The sequence below is a fragment of the Chroicocephalus ridibundus genome, chromosome 5, assembly GCF_963924245.1.
Source record: "Chroicocephalus ridibundus chromosome 5, bChrRid1.1, whole genome shotgun sequence".
NCBI classification, from domain to species: domain Eukaryota; kingdom Metazoa; phylum Chordata; class Aves; order Charadriiformes; family Laridae; genus Chroicocephalus; species Chroicocephalus ridibundus.
In genome coordinates, this window is record NC_086288.1 from 81225515 (window position 1) to 81243618 (window position 18104).

At 41.4% G+C, this 18104-nt stretch overlaps 1 protein-coding gene across 5 annotated transcripts in view; it reads left to right on the forward strand.

Annotated features, from left to right (window-relative positions):
• The window catches only part of ASB5 (ankyrin repeat and SOCS box containing 5), a 44452-nt gene that overhangs the window by 5940 nt on the left and 20408 nt on the right, over window positions 1-18104 (forward strand). For 2 of the 5 annotated variants that reach the window (XM_063337116.1, XM_063337118.1), the window contains exons 4-6: window positions 4597-4678; window positions 6624-6821; window positions 7873-8165. In XM_063337116.1, coding sequence (XP_063193186.1) covers window positions 7970-8165 — 196 coding nt within the window. In that variant the 5' untranslated portion in view covers window positions 4597-4678; window positions 6624-6821; window positions 7873-7969. Of the gene's footprint in view, window positions 1-4596; window positions 4679-6623; window positions 6822-6879; window positions 7421-7872; window positions 8166-18104 lie in introns of those variants that run through there. The other 3 variants (XM_063337119.1, XM_063337117.1, XM_063337124.1) reach the window with 3 other exon arrangements.

Below are 18104 nucleotides of genomic sequence, written 5' to 3' on the forward strand. Positions count from 1 at the left end.
TAAATAAATAAAAAATAACTGTAGATCCAAAATAGTTTCAAAAGTCCTGGTAGTATTAGTTCAAACAGCTGAGGGGGTCTGTCTGGGTTTCCGAGTGGCAGAGAAGAGGCATTAGGTGCGAATCTGGTCTTTTGAAAACTGTCAGTTGAAAGAGAAAATTTCTGTCAAGTCCGTTTCTCTTGTGCTGACTATACATGTGATGGGAAACAAATCTTCACATTGTGGCTTTTCTGGGATTTTCATGTTACCGATGTAGTTACTATTTATTTAGAGACAGCTGTTTAATGAGAGTACGTGACGTTTTGCCGTTCATTAAAGAAAAGATTGACTGTAAAAACTGCGGAAGCACCAGGTTCAGTTAGATGAACTTAGATGAGCAGGGTGGGTGCACTGCCTGCTAGAGAAATGAGAAATAGCAAAGGCGGTTCTGTCGAGCAGGTTCAAATATCAAAAGCGTAGTAGCGGTAGTACCACATACCGCAGGCAGAGGGTGAGTCAGTTGCTGAAGAAGGAATCTGGGAAGTTCTATAGGCATGCGGTTGGGGATGAAAACATTTGTTTGGACCCAAGAAGGGAACTATGCACAGGGAAAGAGATGCAAAACGAGGAGACTCTTCAAAGTCTCACTGATACAGCCTTATCAATACGTTAAGCCATCAAAAATGACAGCTAAATATCCTGAAGAGGCAGCTCGTATGTGCATTTTGACATTACTCTCCCCTCATAGTTTGCTACTGTAGCAGAATGGGGTGGTAGGGGGCGAGAGGGCTTTTTTCAGTGTGAAGTCCAAAACGTTAGTTTAAACTCATCAGCAGTTTAAATTGCCAGATTTTGAACTGAGGTGGCTGAATACCACCGCGCATTCCTACCCGTGAATTTCCAGGAAGGGAGAAGGAGGGGCAGGAACCTTCAGCGGAGGAATGGAATGGGCAGCTGGAGGTGGGAACCTTTTAAGCTCCTGGGGGACAAGATTTGCTAGAGTTTGTCTGTCAGCAGGCTGTGTGTGCCTGCTCTCTGACACGTTTCTGGTTTTAGTAATGTCTCCAAGTACTCACATGACTGACTTTGGAATCTTCTATAATACTCTTATTAATTGGGTTGCATTCGGTATCCAAACAGGACTGCAACAAATGCTGTAGGACAAACTTACTAGGTTTCTTAGCAGAACTCCGATTGAATTTATTTGTAAGCAGGTCAGTTATACCCGCTTCCCTTCTGTACAGAACTTTACTGTCAGTGCTTAGATGGACTGGCCAAGCAGATCAAGCGTGCTCATGTGATAATGTTGCTGATAGCAGGGCTTGTTTGATATTAGACTTGGTAGTTGAAGTGGAATCTATCACCATTGTGAGAAGCAGCTATCCAGTGGGTGTATAACAAAGTGATACAGCTTTAAAATGTCTCTGTATTCTTTCAAAGAACCGAGAAAGTTAGAAAACTGGAATTTCATGATTGCTTGAATATCGCATACATGTGAGAATGTCTGCTGCATCTAGAGATACTGATTGATATTTAAATCCTTGACCACTAATTCCATCCTCTGGAAATCCCAATATGTAAGTCGGGATGTTAGAACTATTTTCTGAGATTGGAGTAGTGTTTTCAACAGACAGGAAAGACAAAACGCCTGAATAAAGCCGATTTAAATTCCTTAAAAGTTAGCAGTAGAATAAGCAAACTTTCTGTGATGTTAAAAATGAAAGGTTGCATCATTCATGTACCAGAAGAACTTGATTTGTGTAAAACCCAAACTGTGTCAGAGCACTGGTTTTAATACAGTGGAGGGGAAAAAAAAATGTACTACTGTATCCACCCAGAAGCATGATTTTGGACTTTCCGGAGCAGTTTGAGAAGTGATTGAAAATAAAGTGCTACACCAAAATATAGAGAGAAACTATTTACATATTTGTGTAAGATAAATTTTTGTGCGTTAAAGCTTTTTAAATGGTGTGTTTCATAGCATTATGAGAGAAGAGGAATGGTTTCTAAATACATAGCTGTTCAGTGGAATGAGTGTCAAAAGTCAGAGCGTGACTACCAAGAAGAGGAGGGTAACACGTTTTAGGACACTGACTTTCACTTTCCCCTGTTACAGTGTTTAAGATGTAATTGCATGGCATTTTGAAAGAGGTTTTGGGTGATCAGAAGACTAGCGTGAACTATGAAAACTGCAGAAATCTGAATGAAGCATAACTTTGGCTATCAGTTATAATTCACGCTGCATTGTTTGTGTAGATTCTGGAGTGACGTAGCATGAAGGTACTTCAGAAGAAAAGCTGTAAAAAGGAGATGTAGGCCTTTTGTTTGTTTGTTTCAGAGTGTTGCGTTTGCTTCAGTTGGCAACAGAACTCTCGGGTTTTTGTGCTGAGAATATGGCTTCGCCACGAGGTCGAGTACATCTGTAGAATTTTTAAAGATAGCAACAGGGTGGAGTGAAAAAGCAGTTCAGATCTGAAGTGAGCTTGGTCTACTCTGGGCGAAACTTTGTCTTCTCTTACTTTTCTTCTTTTTATCCCCCAGAACAGCTGCACAAAGTCTGTACTCTGGCCACCTCCTCATGTTTTACAAAGAAAGAGCAGTGTCTGGGCTGTGCTAATGGGCTTGAGCTCCTGTTTGGTAAAGAACGCAGCAGCTCTTTGATGTCTTTCAGTCACTCCCAGTTTCTGAATTTCTTGTAGCTATCAGCTAAATATGATTTGTTTGTTTTTCTATGCCTAAGCATAGACGCATAATATCCTTAACTTAGGACGGATATTACTGAAAAGAACATGTAATATTTTTTTTAAAGTTATTTCATGGTATATCTGTATTTTTTTGCCTTACCTTCAATGTCAACTTAAGGTAACGTTTTGCAGAACAACGTATATGAGCAAATACATTTTCAAGTGGTTGCTCTATATCTAGATTTACTCAGTTCAAATGCTTTGAATAGAAAATAATAGAAAAAATTGCTTAAAGAACATACATCAAGGAGGAAACAACATAAATAACATTCAATAACTTCAGACAGGTCAGATAAAATTTCAAGTATTGAGGATTGGCGTCCCATACACCTATTAAATACAAGTCAGCAGGTCACTGAGCAGGTCGTTTCTCGTGCTGAATTAGACGTTGCCTTTTTGGTAGCTCAGGCTTCTCAGCATTTTTGAGTCCTACATCAAGCACTGTGTGCTTACATCAGAAGCTCAGTACTAGAACTAGTGGCTTCTTCCTGATTTTAAGTTAAACTCTTTCCGTTCCGACGTCGTTGTTTTTGAAATTTCTCCTGGTCCGTAATGTCTGCTGTATAAAATAATGCATTCTTTAAAGCACATAAGAGTTCCCGTTCCTCTGCCTGGCATCCTATTTCATGAAATCATCTTGTTATATTTGTTACTAGCCAGAAGTTTCAAAACCAGGACGACTGTTTTGACTTCTTGTGTAGTTTTAGCCAAATCTCTTCTATGTGGAGAAGGACATGCAGGTGAAGTGTCACGCAAATAATTCCTTATACTGTATTGCATATCTCCTCTTTAAAAAAACATTTTCACTCTCAGACATTTAGATGCATCTCCAAAATACTGAAGAAAACTGTTAAGACTAACTGTAACAGAATTTGTGCCGTGAGTATAATTACTCTCCTACAGCCTATACTAGTCTAAATTTAAAGATACTGCTTTAAAAGATTTAATTAAAAGTAAATGTATTTTCCAGAACTAAAGACAAAGTATATGGCATAAAGAAATCGTATTTCTAAGGGTTTTATGGTCTTTAGTATTAAAAAATGTCTTCAAAGATTAAATATTATATCGGTTGTGTTTTTTGTCTTGTCTCTCTCGCCTTACCGAAAACTAAGCACACCAGTCTTCTAAAGCGTTGAGGGAGAATTGCCAGAATAAACTAAAGAGTTTATTAATGTGGTTGTGTAATTAGTCGTAGAAGGTAGAGCATATTTTTCTCTAATAGTTGCTCACTTCGGTTGTGGGTAAATCGCATTAGATTTCTCAAGCAGTTGGAATTCGTATAAACAGGTGCTGCTGCTGTGAATGCTTTATTTCCGCACTTGGCCACTACACAGGAAAGCTGTAAAGGGCAGCATACTCCGTCTGAGCTCTGGAGTTAGAAATTAACCACTTTTACAGGCATTATAAATGGCAATATTGCTATCTTGGATATACTGCTTATGTCCTTTAGAAATGATAACTGGCCAAGCTACATGGAAAAGGAATTTAAGCCGACAAATTCCAGCTTTTGAAGTTTTTTAAGTGGCTTTAAAATTAAAATAGTCAATTGCCAGAAACGGGGAAAGCATACCAGAGAAATGGTTACGTTCTTCTCGTTTTATTCGCGGGGGGTATGTCAAGCTAGGGGGATCCTTGTCTGTCACGGTATTACGATGTTCTTAAAACAAAAATCTTAGTATTGTTTATCTGCAGCGTAGCTCGGTGCCGTTTTCCTGGGTGCTATGAGAAAACCTGAAATGTTATAATAATTTTACATGCTATGCCTTTTGCAGCCATTAAGTGAGTGAACAGCCAATATTTCATTTTATTTAGGTTTGTTATCCAAATTTTGTATTAAAAGAAAAATTATTAGTTTCTGTCTTGTTTTCACCAGAATGGCAGAGTGTTTTGTTAACAGCACCGAAGCCACCTCCAGAGCACTCCTCTTGAGGGGTCCTTTTCAACCCACTTTACAGGTGAGGAAACGAGGCAGAGACATTTCATTCCCAAAAGTCAAAATGCTACGGGGAACGTGACTGTCCAGATCAAGCCACTGCTCTTTTCGAGTGTTCTGATATTTGCATACCGGTGTATGTTTGTTACGTATTGCTGATGCGTTTCTATTTGGAATTCCGCACTGCTCCAACAGCTTCATGTTGCCATGCAATAGAAAATTTGGAACATTTAAATATCATTTTTTTACGCTCTTCCCTGGCATGACATCGCCTGTCACATCCTTTATTTATTTACTTATGCTTCTACTTTCTGATTTCCATTATAGCGCCTGGAGCTTTCTGTTCCCGGTTCTCCCAGTCTGCCCGGGCTCGCTCCCAGCTATTTTGGGTTCAGTTCTCAGCATTCACATTGTTGATTGTTCCAAAATGCCGTGGGAGCGTTAACATCTGAGCACTTGCTCTGTTTTCATGAGCGGGTGCCTGGTAGCATGGGTTTGCCAACGAGCTCTAATGGCACTTGCTGCGGAGCTCTCGTGGCCTTAGATTAGGATACGCTCGGTTGTCCTGTGCACTTGGGAGAGCTTCCAGTTAAGCTGGCACTTCTAGAGCTTTAAAAAAGAAGAACTATTATTAGGAGAGTAATTTTGCCAGCTTCTTCTGAGCATGTGTGAACTGAAGTTCTCAAAACTCAGGATTTCTTTCATTTTTACGTAGTTTATCGCTAAGAAGGGAAACTTTTGAGAGGACAAAAGGCAAGCTTTGATACAGGAATAACCCTTCTGCTCTATTTTCACGTTATTTCTAAAACATAAGTTTTATCAATGAGGGTTTTTTAAAGATCACTTAACAAAATATTCTATGCACCCACAGCCTGATTTTTGAAAAGGTTTTTGTTGTTTTTGTTGAGCCTTTACAGAAAAGTTCAACCTGAAGAAGACAACCTAAAAACTGAGAAATTTCTTTGCGGTGATTTACCTACTGCAGTTGTAAGAAGCAGGAAACAGAACTGTAAGGCGAAGATTGAGTCTGAGCGCTGCTGTTAACTCCAGCTGTTACTGATAGTAATGGCTGTTTGGGTTTTCACCTCTGTAAAGAAAGACTATTTTGCTAATTAATAAAACATGGGAGAAGTCTGGATGAGAAAGCACAGCTACTGCATCACGTAATGCGGAGTCAGGGAAAAAAAGGTGTCAGGTAAAACACTCTGAAGAAGAAAAATGTTTTCCATGAGATAATTATGAATCTTCCTTATTCTTCACGGTACATTTGCAACACAGGTACTTAGGATGGCTGGGTAGTTCCGTGGACTGATGGAGTTAAGCTTAATAATACTAGTAGAAAGATGGAAGAAGCAAGACATTCCAACACTGGATATGTTACTAAGGAAAATACCATTTCTATTAATGATTGAAACGGAAATTGGCAGTGGTGGCTCAGAACATAATGCCTATTTATCCCTATGGAAAACATGACACCTCAATGCAGTGTCAGATAACAATGTGCCAAATATAAAAAGGGATTTTCATTTGGCATTTTAAGTACTCACTCCTGCTTCTAACTATGGTATGAGGAGAGCAGTTCCTATTCTGGCTGGATGAGAAAATGTCTATAAATGAAATTTAGGAGAAAATGCATATATTTTTTCACAGACTAATCTAGTTTACAGGGTAAACTGCCTTTTAATTGCTTTTTCTAGTTACTGTTTTGACTTTTATGCGGATTAATTTTTTTTCAAAGAAAAAAGACTGAACGTCTGTTTCTCTCAAGATAAGCACAATTCAGTTCCTCTCTGTTAAAAAATCTTGATGCTTATTTCCAAGCACATTTCCTTTTATCATTGTCTTTTCTTCATTTCTATAAGTTTATTTGAATGTAGTTTCCAGAAAATATTATAGTTTCTTACTCTAATGCATTACTCCTGGAGCCAGATGATAAGAGGTGCTTTATGTTGCCACTTTCCTTTCAGAAATGGGATTTTGGATCGTATCCTTGATGTCTGCTGTGCTCTTCGTTGGAGTCCGGGGATCTGCAGCTGCGGGGGCCTTTGGCTCGTGCCCTCTGGTCCCGAGGGACGGTTGCCAACATTCTAAAATGCTTTTTTTCTGGCCATCAAACGAGAGAATCCAGCGTAGAATAGAAAGGAGTGTTTCAGTTTAAGATTACTGTGGGTATTTTTAAACTAGACTTAAAGACACTATTTCTTTTATTTAAAAGGAAATGTAAAAGTTTAGGCCAGGACCCTTTCCTATGCTGCTGCGGTTCTTTATTTTAGGGTTATAGCTTACTTTGGGATCCCGTTCTGTCCTGCAGCTCCTCCGTTTGTATCGTGTTGTGACACCATTATATACTCAGCAGTTACTCACACTAATGGAACAATTTGTGCCTAACTGCTGATGACCATGAGTAATATCTTTATGGTATATAAGCAAATTCATTCTTAAAAACTCTGAGGAATTTAGATTCCCCTTTCTAAAACCGGCCAGGAAATAAAGCCGGTTGTGTCATAGGTTTAAAATAACATGATGCAGCACAATGAAACGTGTATGATAAGCATAAATTTTCCATGTTGTATATTTGCCATTGCATTGATTTAATTTTAATTGCATTTTAATTAATTTAATTTTGGGTGCTCCGAGATCTTATTTCTAAAAATATCCAGGAGTTTGATTTTTATAGTCTGCTCTTTTTGTGTAATGCTGTGAGCCACGTATACCAGATATTTTCATTCAGCCTGAACAAAATAATAAGAGACTGTCAAAGCCGGTGGGTATTGAATCCCTGTTTCTTTATTAATGTGTATTTCAAGTATTTACTGACGTGGTTCTAGTTTTGTCAGAAAACATATAGTAGTCTAACATAAAATGAAGTACTTAGAAGCAGGAGAACTTAGTTTAGCAAAAATTGATTACCTGAGTTACCTGGGTCAGTACATGAACTTGTAATTCTTGGTAATAATACTTTTGACAGTGGATTTTTAAACATGTGTTAATAGGCTAAATAAATGAATTAGAAATGCAGAATTTGGAATGAAACAGACCTTTTGAGTGGAACAAGTACAATCCAGGGTCTTGGGACCTGTGGCTGTTATATTCCGTCCCACTGGAATATCACCAGGCTAGCAGGAGCGGTAGTGAACTCAATACTATGTACAGTATAAATAATCGTCATATTTTGAGCAGCAAGCATCATGACCAGCTGATATTTTCTTTCCTCAGGACCAGTTGTTCCCAAGAGTGCGTGGCTGGAGCCATATGATCTTATCAACACATTTGAGAGCCCGACCCAAACACCGAGAGAGATTTCGCCGCAGCAATGACTGTCATAGAAGAAAGTCGCCCTTTTGCCCAGCAGCTATCCAATGTCTACTTTACTATACTTTCCCTTTTTTGTTTTAAACTTTTTGTGAAGATCAGCCTCGCCATCCTTAGCCATTTCTACATTGTGAAAGGAAACCGCAAGGAGGCAGCAAGGATAGCTGCTGAATTTTACGGAGTTCCTCAAGGACAAGGTATGTTTGTATTTACTATCTTATCACTGCTGTGTGGGGGGTTTGTTCTTACTGGTAATTATTTTTGCCAGGTAATTATTTATGTTAGCCTCATTTATATTCAGTATGTCAAATGATATGTGTGAATGTGTTTTTTTTTTTTTTACTGTAGTTCTCACTGGGGTTTTTAAACAAAAATTATTTGAAGTAGTGGTGATAGATTGGTTAAGCTTTTTTTTTTTTTTTTTTTTTTTTTTTTTTAGGTTATTAAATTCAGAATAAAACTGAAATATTACAGCCAATGCCCTGTTAGGAGAGAGGCCTATACTTAAGATGGCTGTATTTAAGATTGAAAAATACTTCCCAATCTAAGACGGTTTTCCAAATTGCTTCTGAGGTTCCCCAGCTTACACATTTGTGGTTGAAATTTTCCACGCTTGGCACATGATTATTTTACAACGCTTTAGTGAAAATAGTCCAAATATTTCTGAGCATTATTTCTTAAGTTAAAATTTCCTTATAATAGTTTATTTGAGAAGATACTGTCCTTCTGTACTTTGAATTAGTGTCTTGGCAGATATCGGGAAGCCTAACGCTGGTCAGGGTGAGCTTCTGGGCATCTGTGTGGAAACCCATTGAGTTTTACTGGGTCAAAAGCTCTTGTGAAAATTCCTGTTTTCTGTTTGCTCTGGCAGAACTGTGGCAGAGCCGGGCACTACCGCCGCCCCAAGCTCGTCTGTGGTGAGCCAGTAACATTCCCACTCAGTTCCTTTTCTCTTCTCCATTGTGGTGTCCTAGTGTGTGACTGAGCCATGGTTTGGCTCAACTTGGGATCCCTGCTGCCTCCCTTGTCTTTGGTGGTTGTTCCTTGGATTCTGGGATGACATAGCGTTTGAGTTAGGCGATGGAACAGGAGGACTCGTCTTGCCTCTTACCGCCTTCACCACTCGTCCCTAGGTACCGTCACCAAGAAGAAATAACCCCAATATGATGATCTTAAAGATCTTTTCAGTCTTTGATGTTGGGACAAAAGTCGGACGTTTTGTGTGCGTGTATTTAAATTTGCAAACCAGAGAGAGCGGCTTACATCCTAGAGCAGGAATCAGCTTGATTTACCTGAGGTGGATTTATATCTTGTGTTCTCGGAACAATTTAGAGAGAAAGGTCTGAAACCCGGGGTTTTTACCTCTGAGTACGTTAATCACATCAATTTGTGTGTGTGTGTGTACAGATACAGATGTGTGTGTGTGTGTACAGATACAGATGTGTGTGTGTGTGTACAGATACAGGTGTGTGTGTGTGTACACAGATACAGGGGGGTGTGTGTGTACGGATACAGATGTGTGTGTGTGTACACAGATACAGGGGTGTGTGTGTGTACAGATATAGATGTGTGTGTGCACAGATACAGATGTGTGTGTGTGTACACAGATACAGGGGGGTGTGGGGGTGTGTGTGTGTGTATTGACTACAGTAGGATGGGAAGGACCCTCCGTCCCGCTGGCAGAAATACTCGCAGCGAGCGTGGGAGCCCTCACTTGAAATCAAGGGGGTTTTTTTTGTCAAAAACTGCTGGCTAGCTCGTTCTGGGAAGACTGACACAGAATCTGAGCAAGGAAGGGAAAAGACTGGGAAAAACCAGAGGGACAGGAATAACCTGCGTCAGGTTGGAAAGTAAAATAGTCTCTACAATGTCACCTGTTGCTGAATCCATGTTTCTTTAGTTTGGTCATTCGTCTGAGCTAGTATATCGAAATAATTCAGCGTTCTAGTATCTGGCCCATGTAAAAGATGAAAATCTACCGCTCGTGCAGGTTAGTGTTTTGCTCAGGTAGCATATATTTATATTGATTTAAAGGCTCAAACATATGGTAGAGTTTCTGGTTTTCTGCTTGGTTTATTAAAGGAAAATAGCTGATGCAACTATTTTGTGCTTAAACTGTACTTTTTACAACCCGACACCGGTGTGTCCTGATTTTTCACTGCCCGATTCCCAGTGTTTGGTCTGGATTGGGACAGTCCTAAGCACGCGTTCAGCCGATGTTACACAACCTGCAAATGCAGCCATTTGTCGTGATTAACAGGACCAATCCTTGCTCGTTGGGATGCAAAAAAGGCTCCTCAAAATGACTGTTTTATCTCATCTTTTCTCTACCTTTGTTCTAATGCTGTGGAAGGGGGTGTGATACCGTCCCGTCTCCCACCCTGTCGTGGGGTTTGCTTTGTTGGTGTTTGTGAAACACAGTACAGCGCTGCCTCAGTCGCCTTTATACAATACCATGCGGCGAAATACCCTCTTCAGAGTAGCATCTAGAAGATGTAATGTGAAGCTACAGCTTGTAACATTAAATGATAAAATTAAATACCGAGTATCCTCCTAATTAGCGATCCTGCTCTGTGTTTTTCATTAAGCAACAGAGAAGCCTCAGCAGAAAAAAAAGGAACCCAAACCAGAAAAATAGCCTGTCATTGCCTAATTGAAGCTTAGTTTCAAGAAGTAATTCTAATGAGAGGAAATGTTGGTTTTCATCTTCTAGTTTTAACTTGATTACACGCTCTTAAAATTCTGTTACTGCTGGTATTTTCAGTTTGCTTGTAACACCACGAAATCACTTTTTGCTGCTGTAGTGGCTTGGCTAGGATAGAGCGCCTGAGTTTTGAAGAAGAAACAACCCTTTGGAAATAACGTGCTACGGGGCGCAGGCATTATTTTATGTGTACAGAGTTGAGCTGTTGAGTTAAAATAAGCCTTTCCTTTACAAAGCCTGTATAATTGAGGACATTTTCAGTACCGAGCAGTAGTTCTTGGTGGAGCTCCTTTGATGAAACTGAAGTTGTATTGGTCAGTACAGGATTTGAGGCCCAGGGACCACACATTTCACGGCGGGCTTTGTTCTGTGGCTTGTTCTTTGTTCAATACCAGCAGACAGCTTTACCTGTGTCATCTGCCTGCTGTGGTCTTGTTGCCATATTTTGTTCCTTAATGTTGCAGGAAAATTTTCTCCCCAGCATGGATAGTCAGCCATCTACTGCGTGAAATCCATCCCGTGGATCTCATATGTATGTGAACAGCTGGATAGGGAGAGCGTCCCAGTAATTAGAAATTATTACCCTGCGTAATGTGGCACTGAAATTTAAGATCAGTGTCCAGCACCAGCCACGACCAGAAAAGTGCATATAAAATCTCTACTGATTGTAAGTCACATTAATTTGTTTACGGGGGGGAAGTCTGAGTAAAACTTTTCTTCTGTAAAGCTGAAAGGCACCTTGAGAGGTAACCTGGAGGCTAGGATCAAATATACGTGGGTTGTCTGGCAGATGTTTGGCCAACCTGTTTTTAAAATGCTTAGTAATAGTGATTTCTGCAGTGTCCTTGTGCAACCAATTGCAATTTTTGCTGTTCTCCTCACTAGAATGTTTCCCGCTCCCCCAAAGACCTACCTAAATCTTTATTTCTGCAAACTAAATACGTAAAATATGATTGAGGTATTTATCTGTTTGTCTCCAGGTGTGAAAAGTAATCACTTTAAAGACTATTAGCATGCATCTTCCTACCTCTACTGTTTTTGTCTTTTCTAGAATTAAAACAAACAAACAAACAAACAAAAAAAACCCCAAAGGATTTAACTTAGTCTCTCCTCCTGCGTCTTGTTTTTTAGAGCTGGGATTACTGGAGCTGCTCTCCTTCGGACTTGTGCCAGTTCGTAGACATCTTTATTAATGCCTAATTCCCCACGCTAAAGAGTGCTCCAGCTGAGACTTTATTAGTGCAACTGCTGGAACTGTTGGTTGTATAAAAGTGGAACGGTTACGTCATGTGCCATATACACGATACCCTATGTAATACCTCCTGGAATGATGCCTTTTTTTTTTTTTTTTCCCCTTTTTTCCCCCCCCTAGATTAAAGTATTAAGGAAACAGTCTGTAGCCTACTATAAACCCCATGTTAAAAGGGAGTCACTGTAGTTTGCATTTGCTTTTTCCTCTCTAAGTGTAATACTTTGTACTGGCCTTCAGCTAACTTCATGCTCTTGGTATCAGACGATTTCTCCATTTTACTCAAGTCTGGTTTGAAATGTTTCCCTCTGAGCAGTTGCAGCACCTGCAGTTTAGTGTCATCTGCTGATTTTATAAAAATAAATATAATATTTTATCATCCACAGTCTTAAAAAAATGAAAGGGCACCAAATGCAGGGCAGAACTCTGCAGGCTTTTACGTTTGTTTAAAGTGGATTAAAGACCCACATCTCTAATAAACTATGAGAATTGAATTCTTTTTTCAGTGAAGTCAGGGGTATTACTACTGTAAAAGAATTAAATGGAAAATGGATCCATTCTGTTATAAAGGTCCCGTTTACTGGATTATTTTTAACTTTGGCACTGACTTTGTAAACACTGATATACACATACTTGCCCCATTGAATTGAAAGGCGCTGATTAGATGTTTAGAGCTAAGTGGTTTGCAGTCAGGGACCGTAGCTGGGTGGTGAACGGGTCACGGGACGCAGCTTTTCTCTTCTTATTGTGTTGGAGTGAGCACATATTTATCCGTTACGCTAGAAAATTCACAAAAGTCAACATTTTATTCATTTCTTTCTTTGTGGAAAAAGTCGTAGCACGTATATGTATATTCCATTTTGAAGTTCTGTGCCCTACAAACTGACCTACAAAAATGAACTAAATTGCAAATGAACTTTGGGTATAATTAGCTCCTTAGCAGGCTATCTGCAGTGACGGTGATCTGCACAGGGAGACTTCTTCTCTTGCTGTGTCTCCAGAGCTGTGAGGAGTTAATAACTCAGCTGTTGCTGGATACAAACTGGAGGATCAAAAGCAACCTTTAGACTCTTCCTACTATACCAGAAGCTGGTCACATCATCAAAGGGCTCTCTCATATACAAGCGCTGTGTTGGAGTTTCAGCTGAGTTTTTTCGTTCGATTGCTTTAGGATGAGGTATAGCGCTGTGGTATGAAGTTGTTTCAAAGTGTAAGTGCGTCTCAAAGCTTAAGAGTTAACTCGTTGTCAGGTGTTTTGGGTCTGTAAGGTAGAAACTCTGCTGACAAATACTGGTCAGAGCTTGGTTTGTATGGAAGAGTCCATACTTCAATAATACAGGTGATTTGCTAGAAGGAGGTGCAGTTCCCATTCGTAAACTGGTTATAAGGCAAAAATACTCAGTGACTGTCACCACCTTCTCCTTCCGGCTCAGAATAGTGTATAGAGGAACTTTCTTATGAAAGAATCATTATGCAGAAGTTAATAATCATAGAATCATAGCATGGTTTGGGTTGGAAGGGACCTTACGGATCATCTAGTTCCAACCCCCTGCCACACGGCATGTACAACAAACAACTAGCCAGGCACTTGTACAGGTACCTGGGGTCTGATGCACAAGCTAAGTAGTTCTGACAGCATAAAATGCTTTTTCTTTAGTATCCTGGGTTTTGATTACGTCAAACTGTTTTTGCAAAAATTTTCATAGACTATCACTTTACGCATAACTATACTATTTTAAAGTAATACTGGGAAGCTACTTAAAAGGAGAATTTGTATGTGTAGTATTTGAGTCTAGCTTCTCAAAATATATCGTACTTTTTTTGCAGAACTGGGGAAGTGAATATGCCATGATTTCTTCTATGTTTAAAAAAAAAAAAAAGTCTACATTTGAATGAATATAGCAAGTGCTAAGCCACCCCTCTTTGCAGTATCTGCCTTGGCCAGGCATGGCAGGAATGCTCAGTACACTGGTTATTCCTAGTTACCCTAAATTAAGCTATCCATGGGACTGTGGTAGTTCAAGGCTGGAGTCCCTGTCTCCTTTCAGGATTGTGTGACTTGCAAATAGCATGGAGCCTTCTGTTTCCTTCTTTTTCTTGTACACTGAGCACTGCCTGCGTGGACCCACGAAGCCGGTCCATTAAGTACAACTCATAAATAGGAAATAATGCGGTGTTTCACTGTTAGCGATCCGCTGTTTGGAAAGCCTGATTACATTTTGAACTGTAGCGAACGACTAGAGCGAAGTTTTCCTATTATTTTATTCTAACGAGTTGCAATTGATAATGTCACTCAGCAACAGTTGTTAGGTAGGGAAGATAGGCACGAGGCATTTTCTCAACTTGCATTCCGCAGAGATCACAGTTCTATTAATAAAAGCCATATAAGACCTCGACTAGCTTCCTGGATACAATAGAGATTCGTTTAGTAACGACAGGAATATTGTATGGCATACCTATTCACCATGCCACTTGGCGTAAGGCACCACATTTAGCATTTGTTTCTCACATGCAGCACGTAGGCTAATGGTGTAAAAACGCTGCAGACAGCGTGAAGGTTCTTTTTTGAAAGCTCAGAAGGGAGGGTTTTTTGACGGAGCTCATCACCTTCCTTTATGCTTCTCTTACGCTAAATAGTTTTGCCTAGTATGGCAAATAACTGCCAAAAGAGAGTCATACTTCAAAATAAATCTCAAGAAGACGCTTGCTTAGAATGAAGCAAATGGCATGGCGTATCAGCAAGATTCCAGAGCCGTTCTCCTCTGAAGAACATAACCTACCTCAAAGGGATTTTGGTGAGAGTTATATGATGCAACCAGACTGGCACGGCCAGAGCCCCGGCCTATTTGCAGCAGCAAAACCCAAGCACATCTATTGGCAAGTATTGACTCTTCCCTCCCCTTACAAAAAATCTCTGAGGCTGCAGAAAGTTCTAGTGAACTTGATTCTCTGAAATGAACTGAGAAATCCCATCATGTGGATTCCTTTTTGGTTTTTTTTTTTCACTGTTATCTGTATTTGTGTGTCAGGGCCTCCTGGAGAAGAGTATCTCCACGGGCTGTATTTTATGGTCAGCGTCATTTATGTGTGCCTCCTTGAAAGGCGTTTTTTTCTGAAGATGGACCTTTACTCGTCACCAGCCTAGGTCCTCCTGGCTTGCTTGATGTGCACAGTCTTCAGTTAACTCACGTGGAAATCCCCTTCAATTGATTCCTTTATTTTTTCTGGATTAAATGAATGATAAGCTTCTGAACTGCAAACGAGTACAAAACAAAACATTGTGAACTCTGATGTAGCTTCAAAACTGGATTTTTAAAGGTGCGTAGCGATAAGACTGAAAGATAATCCTGGAGCAATCCGCCCGCAAGGCTTAAAGACAATTTTGATAAAGAAAGGCTGTTAGGACCCTCCAGCAGTGGACCGGGACAAGCTCAGACATACCATCTGCACTGGTCTTGGTGCAGCGGTGGGACGTTAGGACCAAAATAGCCCCGCTCCCTGAAGGTGATGTTCCTTCCCTCAGCCCTGGCCTTGTTATGGCCGGGGTGCTGGTATTCGCACTCCTTTCGTCGGGGATGTTCTCAAACATTTGCAATGCGGGCGAGCGGCGAGTGAACTCCTGCCAGGGTGAGATGATGATGGCTCCGGGGGAATGCGTGACGTGCCGAAGTCCTGAGCTCTTTTCATGACTGCAGCAACGCTGGCTGGTGGGCCATAAATCCACTGTGGCACGCTGCATCTGTTGCGCTAGTGGATGGTACGTTCTGCTGTGTCTTGAGTCCTTCTGGCGGTAGATACGGCCGCTCTCTTCATGGCTCTTCTCTGACAGCAATGGGCCAAGGACGGGGCCAGTCTTTTTTCAGTGGTGCCCAGTGACAGGACAAGGGGTAACAGGCACAAACTTGAACATGGGAAGTTCCATCTCAACATGAGGAGGAACTTCTTTGCTGTGAGGGTGGCAGAGCCCTGGCACAGGCTGCCCAGAGAGGTGGTGGAGTCTCCGTCTCTGGAGACATCCCAAACCCACCTGGATGCGTTCCTGTGCCACCTGCTGTGGGTGACCCTGCTCTGGCAGGGGTGGACCTGGGTGATCTCCAGAGGGCCCTTCCAACCCCCACCATTCCATGATTCTGTGATTCGCTCCATGGTGCTCTACACCATTCTGCCCATGCCGACTGCTGGTCTCACGCCTTGTGTCTCTCGTCGCTATCTGAAGCCCAGGCCTGCTTGGTGACTGATTTGGCCGGATTCATCAGTGTGACTGCTGTGATTTGTTTCTCTTTAGCTCACTGTTACGGTTTGAGAAACCCACAGCAATTTATTGTCGTTTAGACAATTATTCTATCACTGGATTCCATCTTCCCACCTGGGAAGGGGAATTGGGGAAAAAAACAAGGAAACCTGAGAGCTGAAATGTAAACAGAGTTGATTGATAGAATAAGGCTAGATAATTGACATTAATAATACTAAAGAACCAACATTGATCCAGATACCAATATAAAATACACAAGGATTATCCCCAGCCCATTCCATCAGCAGAAGCCGTGCACTGCCCGCAGGGACAGCCCATGTGGGACCCTGCGAGCGCTGCGGCCGCGGGAGGAAGGGAAGGGCTCAGGGCTCCGGCACCAGGGCAAGGAGCTCTCTCAAGGAAGAGAGAGAAAGAGCTTCTCAGCAAATTTCCAATTTATATTGAATGTGATGTTCATGGTATGAAATAGTCCTGTTGGCCGACTTGGGTCAAGTGCCCGGGTCTCGCTCCTCCTCATCCCCGCACCTGGCGAGCTCGAAAACACTGAGACCTCAAAACCCGCACAACAGAGCTGGCTATGGAGTAAATATTTTCACAAATTCAGACACTAGAGTCTTCTAAAAGTGTTTTCCTAGGCACTAGAAGACAAATTAGTCCTATGTCACCCAAACCAGGACAACATTGCAAAATCACAAGCCAAGAAATGTAGTTAATGTACCATTTTTCCATATTCAGCTTCTCTGGTGGCTGAGACACAGCCTTTATCCTATCAGAATTTTAAATCTTTTCTAAACCTTCCATTCTGATTCCCAGCGTCCAAGGATACAAGGCCCAACAACTGTAAAAATCTCGGGGGAAGAGACAGGAAAGCTGCTAGCCATCCATGCTGTTGCAACCTTAATAATAATAATTTGGATTTCCAGCTGAGAGAGCGATGACCCTGTATAAAGAGCACGAGTGTGCAATAGCCTTTTTTAGCGCTTCTAGTGGTGTGGAGAAATGTCATTTTACGCTTAAATAACTAATGACATTTTAATCGTTGTCTGTGTATCTGCTGGCATTTGTCTAGATGTGCAGGGCAGAGGACGGGGTTGGTGACACCTGGGTGAAGCCTAAACTTCTGGTGGGCTGCTGGTCATTTATAACATCATTGTGTTGGCCACGAAGTACGGCTTGCTGCGATAATCTGCTTTTAAAAAATAAAAAAGTTGTCCCAGTCCTTTCCCTGCCCTGCTGTTAGTGCTTTATCACTGTACTTTTGTGACACATTTAACTTCTTGGCGTTGAGCCGGCGCTTCGGGGTGTCACTGTGACTGCCGTGGCCTTTTCGCACGCTATGTTTTTGTCGGGAACCACGTTTCTGTAATTATTTCTAAAACTTGCTTCGTCTTGACGTCTCCCGCAGGGAGGAATGTTGAAGATCTCTGCTGGTTTGTTTTGGGACAATGGCACACGACGGTCCTTGGGGTACTGGCACTGCCATCCGGGGAGCCTGTCCGTCATTTCAGCTTCAGGGTTGTAGGCTGTGGATCGCGGCAGCAGGAAAAGGCAATTTCTCGTCCTGCTCCAGAATTTCCAGGCGGTCGCTGTGACCCCACAACAACGATCCTGGTCCTAAAAGCAGCGTGAGCGTGAGCGTACAGCACAGTTTGGGGAGCGAGGTGGCTCATCAGCTGGCTGACTCAAGGAGGGTCGCGCACGGAGCGCTGAGCTGTGGCATTTGAAAATAGCGCAGTTTTGTCCAGTTTTTCCGAAGATAAACAGTTGTTACTGGAGTTTGAGCTGTATTGCATCGGGCTGCGCCGCGTGTTGAAAGGTGTGGGTTTCTTTTTTTTCGTCCATGTTTTTATCAACACATTTTTGTGTGTGTGTCAGTCACAGCTGCGTCTTTATGGCTTCAAGAACAGTCTTCAGAGTAGAATGAGTTCCCC